Consider the following 20,339-nt stretch of genomic DNA (forward strand, 5'->3'; position numbering starts at 1 on the left):
TGCCCTCTTCCTCCGGTTCTCTCTTTTCTTTTCTCCGCTCCGGTTTCCCCCCCCCAAAAAAAAAAAAAAAAAAATCCTCTCCAGGCTTTTAGTGTATTGATCGCTCCCTCGGTGCTGCTGCTGCTCCGTGCATGCGCGAGCGTGCGCGGCGAGGGGGCGCGTGCATGCGTGACAGTGCGTGATGTCCACTGCAGGTAAAAATGCAAAACGTTGAGAGGTGGAGGATCCCACACACACACGCAAACACACACGCGCATGCACACACGTGTTTCTGTATAATTGTGTGTGTGTGTGTGTGTGTGTGTGTGTGTGCGTGTGTGTGTGTGTGTGTGTGTGTGTGTGTGTGTGTGTGTGTGTGTGTGTGTGTGTGTGTGTGTGTGTGATGCCCGCAGGTAGCAGCTTAATGGAGCCTTACTACACAGTGAAAGCAGTGACAAGTTAATGTCTCTCTCTCTTTCTCTTTCTCTCTCTCTCATAAGGAAAGAGAGTGATGATAAAGGAAGCGCGTGCGTGCGTGCGTGCGTGCGTGTGTGTGTGTGTGTGTGTGTGTGTGTGTGTGTGTGTGTGTGTGTGTGTGTGTGTGTGTGTAAAAGGGGGGGCGGAGCAGCAGGAAGGAAAAAGGAAGGAGAGGAGGAAGTCAGAGCTCCACCTTCAGTGGGAGGAGTGTGTGTGATGAGGGGGGTATTCAGGGTGATAGGCTGACATCAGCGTGTGTGTGCGAGCGTGCGCGTGCATGTGTGGCAGGATTTCAGAAACACTGAAGTCAGAAATCTGAATCTGAATCCACATCCATTTTTAACCAACAGAGTCAAGTATTTATTAATAAAGGACACATGAATGTTTCAGTGTTAATTAGCTGGATCATTTTTTAACTGCAGTTCTTCAAAGATACAAGAATAAAGAACCAAAAAGATGCCATGAAGTCAACAAAAAAAGCTATATAAAACAGATCCGTCAGCAGGACATTAATGCAATGATTGACACAATGGATAATATAACAAGCTTTTAAAATACAACACATTGTTAAAGATGAAACCAAAAAGCAGTGTGTAGTCGGCTCACATTTCAGATGTCTATGAGGTGTTAACAGCTCCACCAAATAGTGATTTTTCCCTCTAAACTTCTCACATGGTTTCATTTCAATAAATGTTCAAATGATCCAATATTTCACCAAAAATCAAAGATTAGAGAAAAAGTCCAAAAACTGAAAACAGATTTGTGTATCAGAACTTTGTTGTTTCTTCTTTCCTCTCCCATTAATCATCTCACCACCCTTCAGATTCATCTTCTTCTTCCTCCGCTGGTGATCAGGACTGAGTGAAGTGAAGTAAAGTGAAGTAAAAGTGGGCCTGAAGACATGTGATGTAACATTAATACACCCAAAATATCCTCTTGTTCGCTACGTGTAGCCCCAAGCCGAGCGAAACTAATTATGATCATTTATTTGATGCGTGCAGACACACAGAGAGAGCAGCAACAAGCAATAAGACACAAATAAAACATGATAATTAGTATGTTGATGTAAATGAAATGTTAAAAGATGCTGTTGCAAGTTAGTAATCCAGAATAAACAGCTTCTCAAATGGGTCAGGGGAATTTAACGGAGGGGGTGGAAGTAGGGGAGGGCCGTGAAATGTAAAAAAAGAAAGTGAGATAATTGAATATGCTCAGTATGTGCACAATGCATTAAACAGCGTGAAGAGCACAGGAAAAAAAAAAAAAAGCTTTGATCAGCAGCTTTAAGCTCGACTCGTCTCCCTCCAGGCTGCATCAAGAGTTTCTGCTGACGCGTCCCTGGAAATAAAGAAAAGACATGACACAGTGAACATGCTGTAACACACACAGACACCAGGCCACTTAGTCAGGCATAACACACTAGTACACATTATACACACTGTTACATAACTATAAATACAAAGTTATTAGAGAGGTAAAAATCATCTGACACATCTGAGTCATGACACAACTACAGGAAATGTAACCACACTGTTAATTAAGTATAAATACACCAGAGGACACCTTAGTATAGTGACATCACTACCACTAATTACTAATAACAGCAACAATATCTTATTATTAATAGATAATTAATAAGAAGTCAGAATAACTATGTAACTATATGTTGTTTTAGACGACTGTCATTACAACCTGTTGTTTAGACTTTCCTTCCATCTTCTCTTCCTTCCTTCCATCTTTCCTTCTTTCCTTCCTTCCTTCCATCTTTCCTTCCTTCCTTCCTTGCTTCATTCCTTCCTTCCTTCCTTCCTTCCTTCCATCTTTCCTTCCTTCCATCCTGCCATCTTTCTTTCCTTCCTTCCTTCCTTCCTTCCATCTTTCCTTCCTTCCATCCTTCCATCTTTCCTTCTTTCCTTCCATCTTTCATTCCTTCCTTCCTTCCTTCCTTCCTTCCTTCCTTCCTTCCTTCTTTCCTTCCTTCCATCTTTCCTTCCTTCCATCTTTCTTCTTTCTTTCCTTCCTTCCTCCCTTCCGTCTTTCCTTCCTTCCATCTTTCCTTCCATCTTTCCATCTTTCATTCTTTCCTTCCATCTTTCATTCCTTCCTTCCTTCCATCTTTCCTTCCTGCCTTCCTTCCTTCCATCTTTCTTTCCTTCCTTCCTCCCTTCCATCTTTCCTTCCTTCCATCTTTCTTCTTTCTTTCCTTCCTTCCTCCCTTCCGTCTTTCCTTCCTTCCATCATTCCTTCCATCCTTCCATCTTTCCTTCTTTCCTTCCATCTTTCATTCCTTCCTTCCTTCCATCTTTCCTTCCTTCCTTCTTTCCTTCCATCTTTCATTCCTTCCTTCCTTCCATCTTTCCTTCCTTCTTTCCATCCTTCCATCTTTCTTTCCTTCCTTCCTCCCTTCCATCTTTCCTTCCTTCCATCCTTCCATCCTTCCATCATTCCTTCCATCCTTCCTTCCTTCCTTCCATCTTTCCTTCCTTCCTTCCTTCCTCCCTTCCATCTTTCTTTCCTTCCTTCATTCCTTCCACCTGTCTTCTCTTCCTTCCTTCCTTCCTTCCTTCCTCCCTTCAATCCTTCCATCTTTCCATCTTTCCTTGACTCGAGGACAACAGGAGGGTTAAATGTGTGTTAGGGTTAAACTTTCCATTCATAAACATTAACAGATAGTTTTTGCTGTACAGAACAAAATCACCTTGAGTTTTGGCTTCATTCAACACACATGTAGTCTACATACATATAAAATAACGCTGCATAGAGTCAAAGTAGACACCATATAGGGCCATGCATTACATAAAGGATGAAAGTCTTAACTAAGGTAGAGAATAACAGGTTTCCATCATCTCCTTATAAATATATATTAGGTATTTTTAGCTATAGGAGGCCAGTCATATGTTCCATCACATAATGGGGTAATAAGGGTTAATAGGGCTTCATCCAATTAATAGTGATCATTTTTCTTGCAATTATCTATATATAGCACTGATTAATGGTAAACCAGGTTTCAGGTGATTTGTCCAATAAGAAAAGCAGTGGGGAAGGAAGGAAGGAATATTGGAAGGGAGGAAGAAGGAAGGAAAGAAGGAAGGAAGGATAGTCTTTATAATAAGATGAATTTGGAACCTCAAATAATTCATGACCTCATCAGTCAATAAATCAGTGATTAATCCTTCATTAAGATTTCAGAGAGAGTGTTTTGTTTATTCTTTGTTTTGATATTAACCTTTGTGTCGTCCTCCCGGGTCAAATTGACCCCGTCTGTTTTGACTGTTCCTTCCTTCCTCCCTCCTTTCCTTCCCTCTTCCTCCCTTCCATCTTTTTTTCCTTCCTTCATTCCTTCCATCTGTCTTGTCTTCCTTCCTTCCTCCCTTCCTTCCTTCCATCTTTCCTTCCTTCCTTCTTTCCTTCCATCTGTCATTCCTTCCTTCCTTCTTTCCTTCCTTTCTTCCATCTTTCCTTCCTTCTTTCCTTCCTTCCTTCCCTCCTTCCATCTTTCCTTCCAATGTCAGCTCCTAAAGATTTTCTCCATTTCTTCCTTGATGCCTTTCTAGAATATCTCTATCCTAGATAATATGAGTATGATCCCCGAACCTTACCATAGTTTTTAAAATCACAGGCCACACAGCGGAGTCCTAAAGAAACCTTCTTCCAGGCGGACTCTTTCCATATCTCCCCTCCCCCCTCCCTCCTCTTCGTGGCATCCAGAACATAAATCTTCCCACATGTCATCATCTATGGTCGTGCTGAGCTCCATTTCTCACTTTCCTTTAATATGTAGAAGCGTCATCTGATGTGTGATTTCCCAACTACTGTTTCAACATGGCTGCATTCATCTGTTAGGAGGCCTCAGGGCAAATATTTACTGTTGGACCCCCTCCATCCATCCATCCATCTATCTATCTATCTATCTATCTATCTATCTATCTATCTATCAATCAATCATCAATCAATCAATCTTTATTTGTATAGCGCCAAATCACAACAAAGTTATCTCAAGGCACTTTACACATCGTGCAGACATCTATCTATCTATCTATCTATCTATCTATCTATCTATCTATCTATCTATCTATCTATCTATCTATCTATCCATCCATCCATCCATCCACCTATCTATCTATCTATCTATCTATCTATCTATCTATCTATCTATCTATCTATCTATCTATCTATCTATCTATCTATCTATCTATCTATCTATCTATCTATCTATCTATCTATCTATCTATCTATCTATCTATCTATCTATCTATCTATCTATCTATCTAATTTTTCAATTTGAAAACCATCTGTGGTCTGAATTCCACTTTCTGAGATTTTCAATCAGCATATACATTTTTTTTTTTTTAAGTATTCTAGTTTATTTTTTCAGGTTCACAAAGTCAGATAGAAAATTTAAGAATTCAGACAAAATGTTAAACTATGTTCAGATTGTTCAAATTCAACAGGAAGCTCAATTTACATCTAAAAAATTGTCCAAATTGTCAAATTCAGACACTAAAATTCAGAATGTAAACTCTGACCTGAACCTCTGAGATAACAAGTATAAAAACCAGTCAAGCCTCCAAGTTCCCATCAAACCCAGTGAAACCAGTAATCATTCATTTTCTGTTGGTTTGTGATCATTTGATAATTAAGTTGGAAAACAAACAAATATAATAAAACTAGATGTTGACACGAGGTTCCTCATTTTCTGTTTGTTCATCACATTTCTGTGTCAGTTAATCTGCTCACGTCTCTCTCTCTCTCTATCTCTCTCTCTCTCTCTCTCTCTCTCTCCCCCGCTCTCTCTCTCTATCTCTCTCTCCCCCCCCTCTCTCTCTCTCCCTCTTCCTCCCTCTCTCCCCCCCTCTCTCGCTCTCTCTCTCTCTCTCCCCCCGCTCTCTCTCTATCTCTCTCTCTCTCTCTATCCATCTCTCTCTCTCTCTATCTCTCTCTTTCTCTCTCTCTCCACCTCTCTCTCTTTCTCCCCCCCTTCCTCCCTCTCCCCCCTCTCTCTCTCTCTCTCTCTCTCCCCCTCTCTCTCTCCCTCTCTCGCTCTATCCCTTTCCCTCTCTCTATCTCCCCCTCTCTCTCTCTCCCTCTCTCCCTCTCTCTCTATCTCTCTCTCTCCCTCTCTCCCTCTCTCTCTCTCTCTCTATCCCTCTATCTATCTATCTATCTATCTATATATACAGTATATGTGTCTATGTACACAGAGACAGATATATGTAGGCTATATATCCATGTGTAGATATATTATCCAAACAGTGGGAGGAATGTATATATATGTGCTGTAGATGATTTGTGTGTTTGTCGTGTTTGTTCTCAGCGTCTCTCCCTCAGGATGTCTCTCTCCCTCCATCTGTTTCTGTCTCTCTGTGTTTCGCTGACATCAGCTTCTTCTTCTTCTTCTCTCTCTCTCTTGTTTACATGGTGGAGAGACTGTGACAAAGATCTTCTATTGCTGCCCGATCTCTCACTGCAGCAGATGCTTTTTTTCCTCTCTCTGCTGCCACTGACGTCACATTTTACACCAAAACGTGTCAATTACGTATCGAGTAAACTGTTTCTATCTTAAAGTCTCTCATCACAAATATCATACAGATATTTATTGGATTAAATTAATGTTTGGTCAACTTAATTTTATAATCTCTTTTTTTTCGTCTTTGTGATTTGATGAGTTGCATAAATTAAATACTGAGAGTTAACTCGAGTCATGAAATTAAGTTTTTAACCTTTGTGTCGTTCTCCCGGGTCAAATTGACCCTGTCTGATTTGACTGTTCCTTCTTTCCTCCCTCCCTCCTTCTCTCTTTCTTTCCTTCCTTCCTTCTTTCCTTCCTACATCCCCCTTTATTCCTTTCCTTCCGTCTTCCTTCCTCCTTTCCTTATTCATCCATTCCTTCCTTTCTTTCCTTCCTTCCTTCTTAACTCCCTCCTTCTCTCCTCCCCCCTACCCTCCTCCCTTCCTTATTTCCTTCCTTCCTCTTTTCCTTCCTTCATTCTTCCGCCCTCCTTTCCTTCCGTCTTCCTTCCTCCTTTCCTTCTTCATCATTCCTTCCTTCCTTCTTAACTCCCTCCTTCTCTCCTCCCCCCCTACCCTCCTCCCTTCCTTATTTCCCCTCTCCTTTCCTTCCTTCTCTTTCCTCCCTCCCTCCTTTCCTTCCGTCTTCCCTCCTCCCTCCATTCCTTCCTCCCTTGACTCGAGGACAACAGGAGGGTTAAAGAATCAGTTAAAAGCAAAACTATGTAATTGAAGAGCATTTGAAGAAAACATGCTGCTTGTTTTTAAGTCATGATCTAAATCCACCAAATGAAGAGTTTAACCCTCACATACTGTTCATATTCTTCACCCTCGCAGTATGTGCCCCTCATAAAAAAATGTCTATACCAAATTTTGAACCACAGATGGCACCCTCAAATATTAAAGCTGGTTGTCCTACATTATATTCTTCCATTACTATATTTTTACTGTGTATATGTACATATGAGTCATTGAAATGCCTTCGCGTGCAATATGTGCTGCCTGTTCCTCCTGCCATGTTTCAGTGTTGTGATGTTGATGTTTTCATGTCTGATTTTAAAAAGGATTAAACATTTTCTAAATCTTAGTTTTTGGACTCTTTGCTACTGAGTATTATCTCATGTGAGAAGGAGCAGATGTAATGTTAAAATGAATTAAACCTTTCATGGAAACAAAGACACATTTTTATTCAAAGCAGAGTATTTAAGGGCATTTTACAACATATTCAGGATCTTCATCCACCGAAGCCAGTCCTGATGGATCAAAATCCAGGGCTCTCCAGTTGAGCACATTCCCTGGTGTGAAGTTTTCACCCTTCTCGTAGGCTCGGAGCTCAGTGGTTGAGAGGACATAATCCCACATGTGGACTTTAGAAATCATCCCAGTGAAAGCCTGTTTTGCATCAAAACCCCCACCATATTCATCCTGCTCTTGGCCCAGGATGATGCTGGGTACTCCAGTGATGGGCTTCTTAAACGATACGAATCTCTTGATGGTCAGCTTGCCGTTCACAAACAACTGAGAAAGTCCGTTGTTAGAGCTCCAGGTAGTACACATGCTGTGCCAGGTGTTTGGGGGAGACGGCAAGGACAGGAAGTCTGTGGTCAAGTCGTTAACATGCACCTTGATGACATCATCTTTGGGTTTATACAGAAGAAAGGCGTTTTTGTGCATGGGAGTAGACAAAGAGAAGAGGCTGTAGCCCTGGGTGATATCTGTGATGAATCTGAACAAATGGACCAGCTGTGAGAAGATGCATTGTTTTAAACATAATGAGAAGCTTTCTGACCCCCTCGCCCAGTTACCTGAAACAGACAGTTGCAGAGTTGAGTGTGGTTTTAGTTGTGTGTAGTTTCATATAATCACTTCTGCCACTTACACCGCTTCTAGGGAAGACAAACACCTTGCCTGAAAGATCTGCAAAAGGAGGAAAAGCAAAACTCTTTTAAAAAGTCAGGAGACATCTAAAAACAGAGTACTCTAGCTCTATTCAAATATATCTAAAATGCCACCATTTGTTCTCCGTAAACTTTTCTTCTGGAAGATTTTTGACTGAACCAGAGTTGACCCGTGCTTACCTTTTTGTGTTGCATAACAAGATGCAAAAATCACTGTTACAAGCAAGAGTTTCTCCATCTGAAATTTAAAGGAGTCAATATTAAAGTCTCACAGAAGTGATGTACTTCTTTCATTCATCATAGTTGAGAAACATCTGCAGGTTTACACAGACTTTAAAAAAAAAACCCATCAAGTGATTTGAAACTGGATGAATAGTCTCTCACATTTGTCTTTTTCTTTGGATGACCTGGATAATCTCAGCTTGTTGGACCTGCTTTTATATGTGCTGAGCAGGAGCAGCAGCAGGTGAGTTGATTTAGCTCATCATGGGTAACCTGACTAATCAAGCTCTCCTTTGTCTCTGCAGTAGTGGCTGGACTGAGACGGGGCTGCCTGCATCAGAACTGAAGACAAGTTCTCTAAGTTTGTGTTTTGTGCTTTAACTTTTTGTTTAGACGTGTGCCTGAGTGCCCGGCAGCAGCAGTGCACGGGAGCTCTGCATGCTTTGGTTTTGGCAAATAAAAAGGACTGACTGAACTCTGTTTGTTTGTGTCCTCTGCTGGAGGGAAACGCATTGCAGCAGCAACTTATGCTACAATGTGTTAATAGATAGGTTTAATAGATATTTATTTTGATGCATGGTATGCAAACATCCTCTTATTAATTTTCACCAATTTTCTCGTGCACACCAATAGTTGATAGCCCACAGAGCATTAAAAATAGAAGTTAAGGTTCCCCTCCAGACATGTTTCAAGATGTAAATACTGTACTTTGAATAATAATTGGTTTAATATGGTTTTTCCACAAATAATCTCGTTAAAATCCTTGAAATAATATCCACTCCTTCGGCCCCTCCACTAGTCTGCTGTAAGTCAGATGAAGAAGACTGGACATTTACATTCTTAATTGATCGATGCACACACACACACACTCACACACACACTCACACACACACACACACACACACACACATAGACACACTTGGGATAATTAGCGTCTGTACGCTGTCATATGAAGCCTAATGATCAATTCATCATCTGCTGTGTGTGTGGGGTCTGTCATAAGCTACTTTTGGGGACAGATTTCAGACTTAAGACCAGTTAACTGGACCCAGTTTGTTTAATTGGGAAAAAGCTGATTTTTGCTCCAGTGGTTCAGGTTAAAGTTAGGTTAGGATTAAATTAATGTAAGTCTATGTAATGTCCCCAAAAAGTGACAATGATCTGTATATGTGTGTGTGTGTGTGTGTGTGTGTGTGTGTGTGTGTGTGTGTGTGTGTGTGTGTGTGTGTGTGTGTGTGTGTGTGTGTGTGTGTGTGTGTGTGTGTGTGTGTGTGTGTGTGTGTGTGTGTGTGTGTGTGTGTGTGTGAGAGAGAAATGTTTGTACTTCTATACTTGTGAAGACCCTCATTAACGTCACTGTGTGAACCTGAGCTGACTGAATCTCGGTCCTGCAGACACTTCACAGTCAGTCAGTGAACAGGAGAGACCAGCTGGAAGCAAACAGGAAGTAGGGATGAATTAACCCTCCTGTCGTCCTACCGGGTCAAATTGACCCCATCTCTTTTGACTGTTCCTTCTTTCCTTCCTTCCTCCCTCTTTCTTTGCTCCCTCCTCCTTCCATACTTCTTTACTCACTTCCTCACTTCCTTCCTTCCTTGCTTCCTTCCTTACTCCTTTCCTTCCTTCCTTCCTCCTGTCCCTCCTTCCACCTTTCCTTCCTCCCATCCTTCTTTCCTCACTTCCTTCCTTCCTACCTTCCTTCCTCATTTCCTTCCTCCCTTCCTTCTCTCCTCACTTCCTTCCTCTTTTCCTGCCTCCTTACTCCTTTCCTTCCTTCCTTCCTTCCTTCCTTCCTTCCTTCCTTCCTTCCTTCCTGCCTTCCTCCTGTCCCTCCTTCCACCTTTCCTTCCTCCCATCCTTCTTTCCTCACTCCCTTCATTCCTTCCGTCCTACCTTCCTTCCTCATTTCCTTCCTCCCTTCCTTCTCTCCTTACTTCCTTCCTCTTTTCCTCTTAAAACCTTTGTTTTCTATGTGAGAGTTTGTGCTGTTTTGTTTATTAACTCAGAGCTGCAATGATTAGTCCACTAACAGAAAGTAAATCATTTTGATAATAAATAGTTGTTGTTTTTTTCATTTTTAAGCAAAAATGGTCAAACATTCTCTGGGTCCAGCTTCCAAATGTGACAATTTCATCATATCTGACAGTAAACTGAATGTTTTTGGTTTGGGACTGTTAAACAAGTGTGTGAATGTAATATGTTCAACAATTTATAGAATGAATATGACTGTTACTGTTTAATACTCCTGTTGTCTTCGAGTCAAGGAAGGAAGGGAGGAAGGAGGAAGGAAGGGAGGGAGGGAGGGAGGGAGGGAGGAAGGGAGGGAGGGAGGGAGGGAGGGAGGGAGGGAGGGAGGGAGGGAGGGAGGAAGAAAGGGTTTGGAAGGGAGGGAGGAAGGAAGGAAGGTAGGAAAGGAAAAAAGGAAAGAGGAAGGAAGTAGGGAGGAAAGAAGGATGGAAGAGAGTAAGGAGGAAAGAAGGAAAGGAGAGAGTAAGGAAGAAGGGAAGGAAGGAAGGGAGGAAGGAAAGGAAGGAAGGACAGAGGAAAGAAGGAAGGAAGGAAGGTAGGAGGGAGGGAGGAAAGAGGGGAGGAGGGAGGGAGGGATAAATGAAAAGAGGAAGGGAGGAAGGAAAGAAGAAAAGAAGGACAGAGGAAAGAAGGAAGGGAGGAAGGAAGGACGGAGGAAAGAAGGAAGGAAGGAAGGTAGGAGGGAGGGAGAAAGGAAAGAGGAAGGGAGGAAGGAAGGAAGGAAAGAAGGACAGAGGAAAGAAGGAAGGGAGGAAGGTAGGGGGGAGGAAAGAAAGAGAAAAGGAGAGAGGGAGGAAAGACAGACGGAAGGAAGAAGGAAGGAAGGAAGGAAGGAAGGAAGGAAGGAAGGAAGGAAGGAAGGAAGGAAGGAAGGAAGGAAGGAAGGAAGGAAGGAAAGAAGGAACAGTCAAAACAGACGGGGTCAGTTTGACCCGGGAGGACGACAGGGAGGTTAAGCATTCAGAAAAAAAGACCAGACTAAAACTAAACAGATTTCAGGTACCAGGTCTTGTTTCTTCTAGCACACATTTATGAATGATATAATATTCTGTTGCACATATGTTGTATGTTAAATGTAAAAGATCTGTCTCAAAGCTGTTCAGCTCAGTTTATGAATTGCTATTGTTTATTTAATGTGTGTGTGTGTGTGTGTGTGTGTGTGGTGTGTGTGTGTGTGTGGTGTTGTGTGTGTGTGTGTGTGTGTCGTGTGTGTGTGTGTGTGTGTGTGTGTGTGTGTGTGTGTGTCCTCAGAGCAGTGATGCCAGCAGGAAGCAGAGAGATCAGATCTGGTTGCAGCAGCTCGCTCGTCCAGCAGGAGGCAGCAGAGGTCAGTTTATTGTCTGAAGGATGACATCACACACAGAGAGGATTATGGGAGAGAAAAATTAGAGCAGGTTTTATTTTTTTTTTAAACACTGAGAGGAGTGATTCTGACATTCATTCATGCTGTGGAGAAGAAATGAGGATTCTGCCTTTTTTTTTTTATAGGAAATGACGACATTTAAACATTACTTCATATCTGATGTGTTGTAGCTTAAAACTGATGCTCATGTGCAGATTAAACACACAGTAAAGTCCACTTAAATCATCACAGAGGAAAATTTAACATCAAAGAACAATTAGAAATAAAAAAAAAATAGCAACCACAAATATGTCTGTATAACAGCAGCGGTTCCCAACATGAGGCTCCCGGACCTCGAAATAACTCACATGTCAAATCTGAGGGGTCAGGAGATGATTAGGTTTGTTGTTTGTTGTTTTAATTGTTGTTTTTATTTCTTTTAATTTTGGTTTTAACTGTTCTTTTTAAACCCTTTTTCTCAGTTTTTTAAGCATGGACTTTTCCTCTAATCTTTGCATTACAAGTCATTCATAATAATAATACTTCATGAACTTACTATCAGGAATGTACAAGACCAAACAGTTCCTCATTCATGTCTTATTGCAAGAATTAATTAATGCATCAATTACAGTATTTCAATTATGGTTGAATGATGATGATGAATTCTTAATAATTAATTACATTTTTGAAGTCTGTCTTAAATCAACAGTCAGGAGCCACAAATGAAGATTAAACATGTTTTTTCTTGCTGTAATCATTCCTCCTGTTTATACTGACTATTAGAAGATCCTTTCATAATCATAATCTTTCAACGTTACAGTGTTTTTAGTACCAAAGTCTTTTTGTTACTATACTTCCACCACAGCTCAACAGGGAAACACTAAGAGGGAATTAGATGCTAAAAAGACTGTAAATGTGTCAGATATCACTTGATATGACTAACTCAGACTGATGAAGCTCAATAGAAGCTGATCATCTACTTTTAAATGACTGTGTGGACACACTGTGGATTTTGTCCTCCATCACTTTACATTGAAAGAACATCTGAAGATCTTTTAATAGTCAGTATGAACAGGAGGAATGATTACAGAGAGGAAAACCTCTTTCACTGTTCATATGGACACCTGACTGCTGGTTTAATACACACTAGAAAAAACATGGACATGTCCTTTTAATGCTAACATTATCTTATTATGTTACTTATCTATTTCTATATATCACATGTTTAAGGCAAGGCAGCTTTATTTATATAGCGCATTTCATACACAATGATAACTCAATGTGCTTTACATAAAACAAACATTTAACAGTAAGAATTGGAAACAAAAACATAAAAACATGCAATTTAAGAAATATTATATATATATATATATATATATATATATATTATAAACCCTGATATGAAAATATGAGGGTGAATTATTCAGTGTGTAAACAGAATATTCTGCTCAAAGAAAGTGAAGATGTTGAACATGTTCCTTTGTGTTAAAAGAAAACATAATTTGACTGTTTCTACTGAGTTCTACTTTCCTGTCTTTCAGGAGAGGAAGTGCAGGAGGCAAATTACAGAAATGAGTCACACAGCGAGATATTTAGGAAATGTTCCTGTCAGTGAAGAGTTATTTGATTCGACTGTTTTCATTTTGATTTGGACACAAACAACTGACCAGAGACAGAAAAGAGAGAAAGAGGTAAATCCTCTCTGTGGCTGCAGCAGCAGATTATGAACGGCTTAATATAGAAGCTTAGTGACACACACACACACACACACACACACACACACACACACACACACACACACACACACACACACACACACACACACACACACACACACACACACACACACACACACACACACACACACACACACACACACAACACACACACACACACACACACACACACTGATCTGATGAAGAGTTCCTGTCTGTCTATCTGGACAGTGGAGGAGGGAAGGGAAGAGAGGAAATACAGGAGGAGGAGCAGGTGAAAACGAGAGAAAGTAAAGAAGAAGTGAGTGATGAAGGGTGAAGGAGGAGGAGGAGGAGGAGGAGATGAGAGGACAATACAGAGGAAGATGTAGAGAGAAGGGAAAAAGGTATTGCTATTGCACAAGAGGAGGTAACTTCCTGCAGTAAATACAACGGTAAAGTCAACAGTCTGAATCGTGATTGGTTCACACAACCTGCTGCTTCACATCTCCTAAAGTTGGGAACGCCATCCACATATTTGAGGAAGTCATGTGACATTAGGGCTGAGCGATATGGACAAAATCAAGTATCACGATATATTTGACCAAATACCTCAATAACGTTAATGTAGAGATGATTGTTGATGCTTTCACAAAATATTTACACTATGAAATGTTTGATAAATAATCATCTGTAATGTGGTTATAATGACAAAGTGGGTAAAAGGTAAATATCGGAACAGCTAGAACAGTCTGGTAAGTTAGAAAATTATACATTTTTACAGTAATGCAACATTTAAAAGCAGGAAAAGACAACTCTGATGACATATCACGATATTACGATATCCTAAATCTAAGACGATATCTAGTGTCATATCACGATATCGATATATATTGATATATTGCCCAGCTCTATGTGACATGTTATGACAGCATGTCCACCACAGATATCAGATTAAAAAAACATCACTGGAGTAAAGTTACATTCAGCATTAAAGGATATGTCAAATAATCCCATGTTTGGATCCAAACCAACAATAATCTGATCTACTAACAAGTATTGTGTGTGTATCATAGTCTGATATATCCTATTCCTCTGTTGTTATTGTTGTTAACTATTAAAAACACATCAATGATTAACACCACTGCACTGGGTGACATGTTCTATCATTATGAAGAGTTTGGTCATGTTGGTAGTTTGGAATTGGCTCCAAAGACTAATAACAGTGATCATGTTTTCAGTCTCAGTAGAGTAGTTCTGTGTAAATCAGATGCTACTGAGCATTTATGGGAAAGCAGTTCTGTTTACAGCTTTGCTAGCTTGTTGTGCTGCAGATCACAACCTCTGGACTTTTGGTGCGTTTCTAGTTGTACCCGGAAGTCTGAAATTTCAACTGGGACGCCCCCTGAAGTCAGATTTCCAACTCAGAAAGTCGGATTAACCTCACCAGCCCCAAATTCAAAATCCAAGATGTCTGCCCCGTGCATCAACAGTGTGAAAGTCGTGTCTTATTTGTGTGTCATTAAATCAGTCGTACACACACAGCACTGTCCAACTTTGACCTGTGGACATGTTGCTACGCTGTTTGTATGCGTAAAATACAGGAAAATGCTACTAAAGCTACTTCTGAAGCTACTAAAGAGCTTCAGTAGCTTCAGAGGTTGTGATCTGCAGCAGAACAAGTTAATGAAGCTGTAAACAGAGCCATGCTCCCGCACATGCTCAGTAGCATCTGCCATGCACAGATCTTCTCTCTGGAGACTGAAAACATGACGCTCTCGCTCTGCCAGGACACAGACCTCAGTTCCTCTGGCTGAGCCTGGTCCTCCTCCCAGTCCGTCATATCTCTGTTATAATTAACAACAGACCATCAAAAACGTGTTAAACACTGTCAATGTGACTCAGATCTCCATCAGGAGTCTTTCACAGCGGTGTTTGTGTTGTGTAACAGAAGACTTTTATTCTCTTTTTATCTCACAATCTGGATTTTTTTGTGACCTGGTTTAAACTCCTAATAGAGCTCTGCCCTCCCAACTACCAGACCCTCCATCTCCCTGTAGTCATGGTTGGAGGTACTGCAGTTGTTTTTAAGAATAAGAGTTGTAATCGGATTATATTGGCTATGAATTACTTTGCTTCAAAACAGACTGTTGCTTGGTTGTCTAATGTTCACCTAAACCTAAACAGAACATGAACTCTCTAATTCTGGCTCTGTAATATGATGCTTTAATGTGCTTTGGCTGCGTTCAGACTACAGGCGTCATCTACCATGTATTGTGGGATTTTCGAAGTCCTCCATTGCCTCCATTGATATCAGCAACTAGCTAGCAACAACAACTGGAATAAGCGCGGGTCCGGTGTTGCATAGAGTGACCTCAGGGACAGTCAAACCCGATTTGAGTGTTTGGAGCTGTTCAGACTCAGACACATCTGTCCAAATGCGATTTGAAACTACCTCCCAAAGGTGGTTTCGATCTGGTTTGTAAAAATCGGATTTCATGTGATTTATGACTGTTCAGACTTCATAAGAACCGTCTGGTTCCAATCTAGATTGGCTAAAAATCGGATTTTGGCTTGCAGTGTGAACGCAGCTTTATAGACAACCTCTCAAAGTCTCTTGCAATATTTTAAATATTATCAACTCCTTTAACATTGTTCAACATGTGTCTGCTTCTACACATGACCATTGTCACATTCTTGACCATATATAACCCTCCTGTGGTCTTTGGGTCAATTTGGACCAGGGAAGACAAATGGTGTTAACTCGAAAATGAGGTATTGACCATCATTTCCAAAAAAATAAGTGTAAAATGTGGTAATATGGTGGAATGAAGTTGGCCACAAAGGTCTAACACAGAATTTGATGAGAATTTATATCGTATGCTTTATAACAACAACAATTTTATTCATAGCGCACATTTTCATACAAGAGATGAAGCTCAAAGTGCTTTACAGATATAAAAAATACAATATAATAAACAACAGCAATAAGACAATGAGACAATTTCAATGTTCATGTCTCTTATAGCTTTTGGTAGAATATGAAATGTTACACTACCTATTTTCTTGTGCGTATAATTGTGTGTATCTAAAAAGCCAGCAGTAGTAAATAGATCAGAGAGCTTATGAAGGATTGTAAAACAACAGAGAGTCTGTGACGTACTGTAGGCCGGTCCCCAAAAAAACATTTAAAGCTTTAAAAAAAACAAAAACAAGTAAAAGAAGCTTAAAATCTACTCTAAAAGATACAGGGAGTCAATGAAGTGTGGCTAAAACTGGAGTAATGTGCTTGCTCTTCTTCATTTTGGTTACACTCTCTCTCTGTTAGTGGTCTTATATCCTGGTTCAATGATTCTGTGCTAGATACCGTAGCTCCTTCCACTATAAGGTCATGTTATGAGTCTTTTTCTCTTGATTTTAACATGTAAATAGGAGTGTGCCATGACGTGGATACGATTGGTGGAAGAGGTTCGTGCCCTGGCCTGTGGTTGGCTGCAGCCGGGAACAACCTGATACAAAACGAGCCAAGATGGCGGCCGTCTGGTGGCAGCAGGCATTTCCCCGTCCTCTCCCAACCGACCACACTTCTGTTCTGTCTTGTTTGATATTTTATATAGTTGATAGTTTATTTTGAGAAGTAAGGGTGGACTGCCAGTTTTCTCTTGTTTAATTAGGTAGGGAGGTAAGATTTGTCATTTGTTTTTCTTAGGGCACATAGGATAGGTTTTATTTGTTATTTTGGCCTTGGTCCACCCTGAAGATTAAGAACTCATATCATATATGTATATCGACAGGTACATTAATTTATTTGTATAACTACATTTTTCCTTATACACAACCTAATTTTGCTCGTGGCTACTTTGGAGAAGATGGGGCTTATTCACGTTATGCCCTAGGCACCCCTAGACTGGGGCATAACAGTCATTTTCTTCACCCTAATATGCTCACTCTTCTTCCTTTTGGTTACACTCTCTCTGTTAGTGGTCTTATATCCTGGTTCAATGATTCTGTGCTAGATAACATAGCTCCTTCCACTATAAGGTCATTTTCTTCACCTAATTCTTGCCCCTGAACCAATGACAACACATCACCACGATCAACATTCGTCATCTGAAAAAGGATCTTTAGAAGAGAGGAGCAGAGATGAAAGAAATCCAAACTAGACGTCCATCTCTTGTGTCTGAAAGGACTGCTGTTCATCCTCATCTAAAACATCAAAGAGACGAGAGCTGTCTCTAGATTCCTGTTTAAAACCAGCTTGTAATCTAGTGTATCTGCCCCCATCAACAGTAGACTAGGAGCATTTCTTTTGTCTTATTTTTTTATTCACGACAAAATAAATAACATTCGATCTATTTTTAACCCTCCAATCGCTTACTACTGTTTCCTCTTCATCAGTCTACTGTCTGCGAGGTTTAGATTAGGTCCACTGTCCTAATCTCTTGTCTGATTTCTTCCCGATCTCTCCGCTCAGGCTCATTGACACTGTATCCCATATCCGCCTGTCCTCTTGCCCCTTAGATGTAATCCCCCCCCCCCCCCCTTAGATTCCTTAAAGAGGTCCTGCCTACCCTGAGTCCTTGCCCACTCTCCATTATTAATCTCTCTCTCTCACCTCTGACTGTGTTCCTGATGGTTTTAAGATGGCGAACGTCCAACCAGTTTAATAAAAAGAAGAACCTGTCCTTCATCCAACCCAACCAAATAACTACGGATCTACTCCTCCAAAATTCTCAGAAACAAGCTTTTTTGATGTCATTAAAGGACACAATATTTTTAATAAATTCCAATCCAGCTTTCGACACCAACATAGTACAGACAATGCAATACTAAGAGAGACGATTGACATCCTCATATAGCTGCTTTTCATACTATTGATCCCTCCATCTTGGTGGAACATATAATAATATGTATAAGTGTCTGTTCCTATCTGTCAATCAGGAAGTTTCAGCTTGTCATTGTGTCTTTGGAGTCCCACAGGGTTCAATCCTCGGTCCCATTATTTTCACACTTTACATGTTACCTCTACAGGCAACATGGTTAGCCAGTTCAGTTTCAGTTCATTTTATTTCATGAGGTTGTGAGGAAGTTGTGAAGAAGGGACAGGTCTAAATAAGCTTTCTGCTTCCTCCTGTTCCCTCTCGAACACATTATTTTGTTGTTCTGACATTTCATATTGATGGCTATTTGTTGTTGTTGTTGTTGTTGGAGATAAAAAACCAAACAAAAAACAATTAGTTTAATCTCTCACCACTGATCAAATAAAATAAGATTAGATGAGATGAGATGAGTGAAGGAAAATAAGATAAAAGGAGGGAGAGAAAGAAAGAAAGAAAGAAAGAAAGAAAGAAAGAAAGAAAGAAAGAAAGAAAGAAAGAAAGAAAGAAAGAAAGAAAGAAAGAAAGAAAGAAAGAAAGAAAGAAAGAAAGAAAGAAAGAAAGAAAGAAAGACAACTAGCAGAGAAAATATGGAGTAAGATGTCAGGAGAGGAGGAGAAGCAAATAAGCAAATGTGAAAGCAAATAAGATAAAAGGAGGTAAAGAAGAGAAGGGAGAAAAAAAGAGAAGAGAAAATAATTGAACTGGTGTTTAAAGGAATCAGTTTCCTTCTTGACTTTGTGGTGAAAATGAACATCGAGACTCTCAGAGCAGCAGATTAAAGTGTAACACACCGACCTGTGTGTGTGTGTGTGTGTGTGTGTGTGTGTGTGTGTGTGTGTGTGTTTGTGTGTGTGTGTGTGTGCGTGCGCGCTTTAATATTCATTCACATGATAAAATAGAAATCCTCTCTGAAGGTCGATGTTTCATCATAAGACTCTGAACACTTTACCTTCAAGTATGTTTAAAGTCCTTCAGATGGAAACATGCTGCTCGTCTCTGTGACACAACAAAACCATAATAATAATAATCATAATAATAATAATCATAATAATAATCATAATAATAATAATCATAATAATAATCATAATAACAATAATAATAATATGTTTAAAGGTTTTTCACCTAATGTCTTACAACTGTCAAACTAAACTTCTGCACCTGCAAATAAAAGAAGAAGAAAAAAAAGAGGAAAAGCTGTTTGGTCATTTAGTGAAATCCAGTTAAAACTAATAAAATCAGGGAGACCAAAATTTCCCAAATGAACATCATACTGCATTGAAGAAGGCTTTAAACTAGCGATTGAGACCATAAACACATTTTGAAAACGTTTACTGAGGTTAGAAATCAAGTGAGAAGTTGGTTAATTCTCCATTGACTTGTATAGAGACGGAAGTCCTTTTGACACCAAAACGGTCGCCCCCTGGTGGCCTTTTGATAGAATGCAGTTTTAAATTACTTCCGCGTTGGCCTCATTTCAGAGGACCGGAACTCCCCACCTGATTGCAAGTCAGTTATCTAAAAATTGGGTGTCCTCAAAGATCAGAGGCTTTGACTGTGAATGGGGAGCGACACTAAGAGAGAATAGCCGAGTGTTGGAATTACTTTTCTGCATTTTTCATACTTGCAAAGTTACCCAGTGGGCCCGATTGGACCCCTAAGTGGGCCGGGGGCTGTTTATTATGTTAAAGCATGCCTTCATCCAGTTAGTGCATGTTCTTTTCATTAATCATTTAATTCTGTATTTCTATGGAGATAAATCAAATGTTTCAGCCTGTTTTTTATCGTCTCCGTAAGGTTAATTATTTTTAAATTGACTCCAAATCTTTATTTTGTTTTGTTTTTATCATTGGAGGTTTTTTTCAGTTTTTTTTTAACCTTTGTGTCGTCCTCCCGGGTCAAATTGACTGTTCCTTCTTTCCTTCCTTCCTTCCTTCTTCCTTCCTCCCTCCTTTCCTTCCCTCCTTCCTTCACTACTTCCTTCCTTCCTCCCTCCTTTCCTTCTTTCTTCCATCCTTCCTTCTTTCCTCCGTCCGTCCTTCCTTTCCTTCCTCCATCCATCTTTCCTTCCTTCCTTCCTTCCTCCCTCCTTTCCTTCTTTCTTTCTTCCTCCCTTCCTTCCTTCCTTCCTTCCTTGACTTGAGGACAACAGGAGGGATAAAAATCTGCTCATAATAATCAAACATGGAGTCAGATTTTTATTCTCTCTGCGCCTTTAACTCGTTTCCAGCTGCCCTCCCCTTTAACACACGGAGCTTTTTTTCTGTTTAATCCCCAACTGGGAGAAAGAGAGAGAGGGAGAGAAAGAGAGAAA

The 20,339-nt window shown here is 40.3% G+C and overlaps 1 protein-coding gene across 1 annotated transcript; it reads right to left on the reverse strand.

Moving 5' to 3' along the window:
• Positions 1–7,164: 7,164 nt before the first annotated feature.
• On the reverse strand, positions 7,165–14,991 carry LOC133987729 (C-reactive protein-like). The gene is made up of 3 exons (XM_062427172.1): positions 14,892–14,991; positions 7,770–7,881; positions 7,165–7,690 (listed from the first exon to the last, which is right to left on the reverse strand). The coding sequence occupies exons 1-3, from the start codon at positions 14,989–14,991 to the stop codon at positions 7,168–7,170; spliced, it is 735 nt and encodes a 244-aa protein (XP_062283156.1). The 3' UTR covers positions 7,165–7,167.
• Between the last annotated feature and the right edge of the window lie 5,348 nt (positions 14,992–20,339).

The sequence above is a fragment of the Scomber scombrus genome, chromosome 10 (assembly GCF_963691925.1).
Source record: "Scomber scombrus chromosome 10, fScoSco1.1, whole genome shotgun sequence".
Classification (NCBI taxonomy): Eukaryota; Metazoa; Chordata; class Actinopteri; order Scombriformes; family Scombridae; genus Scomber; species Scomber scombrus.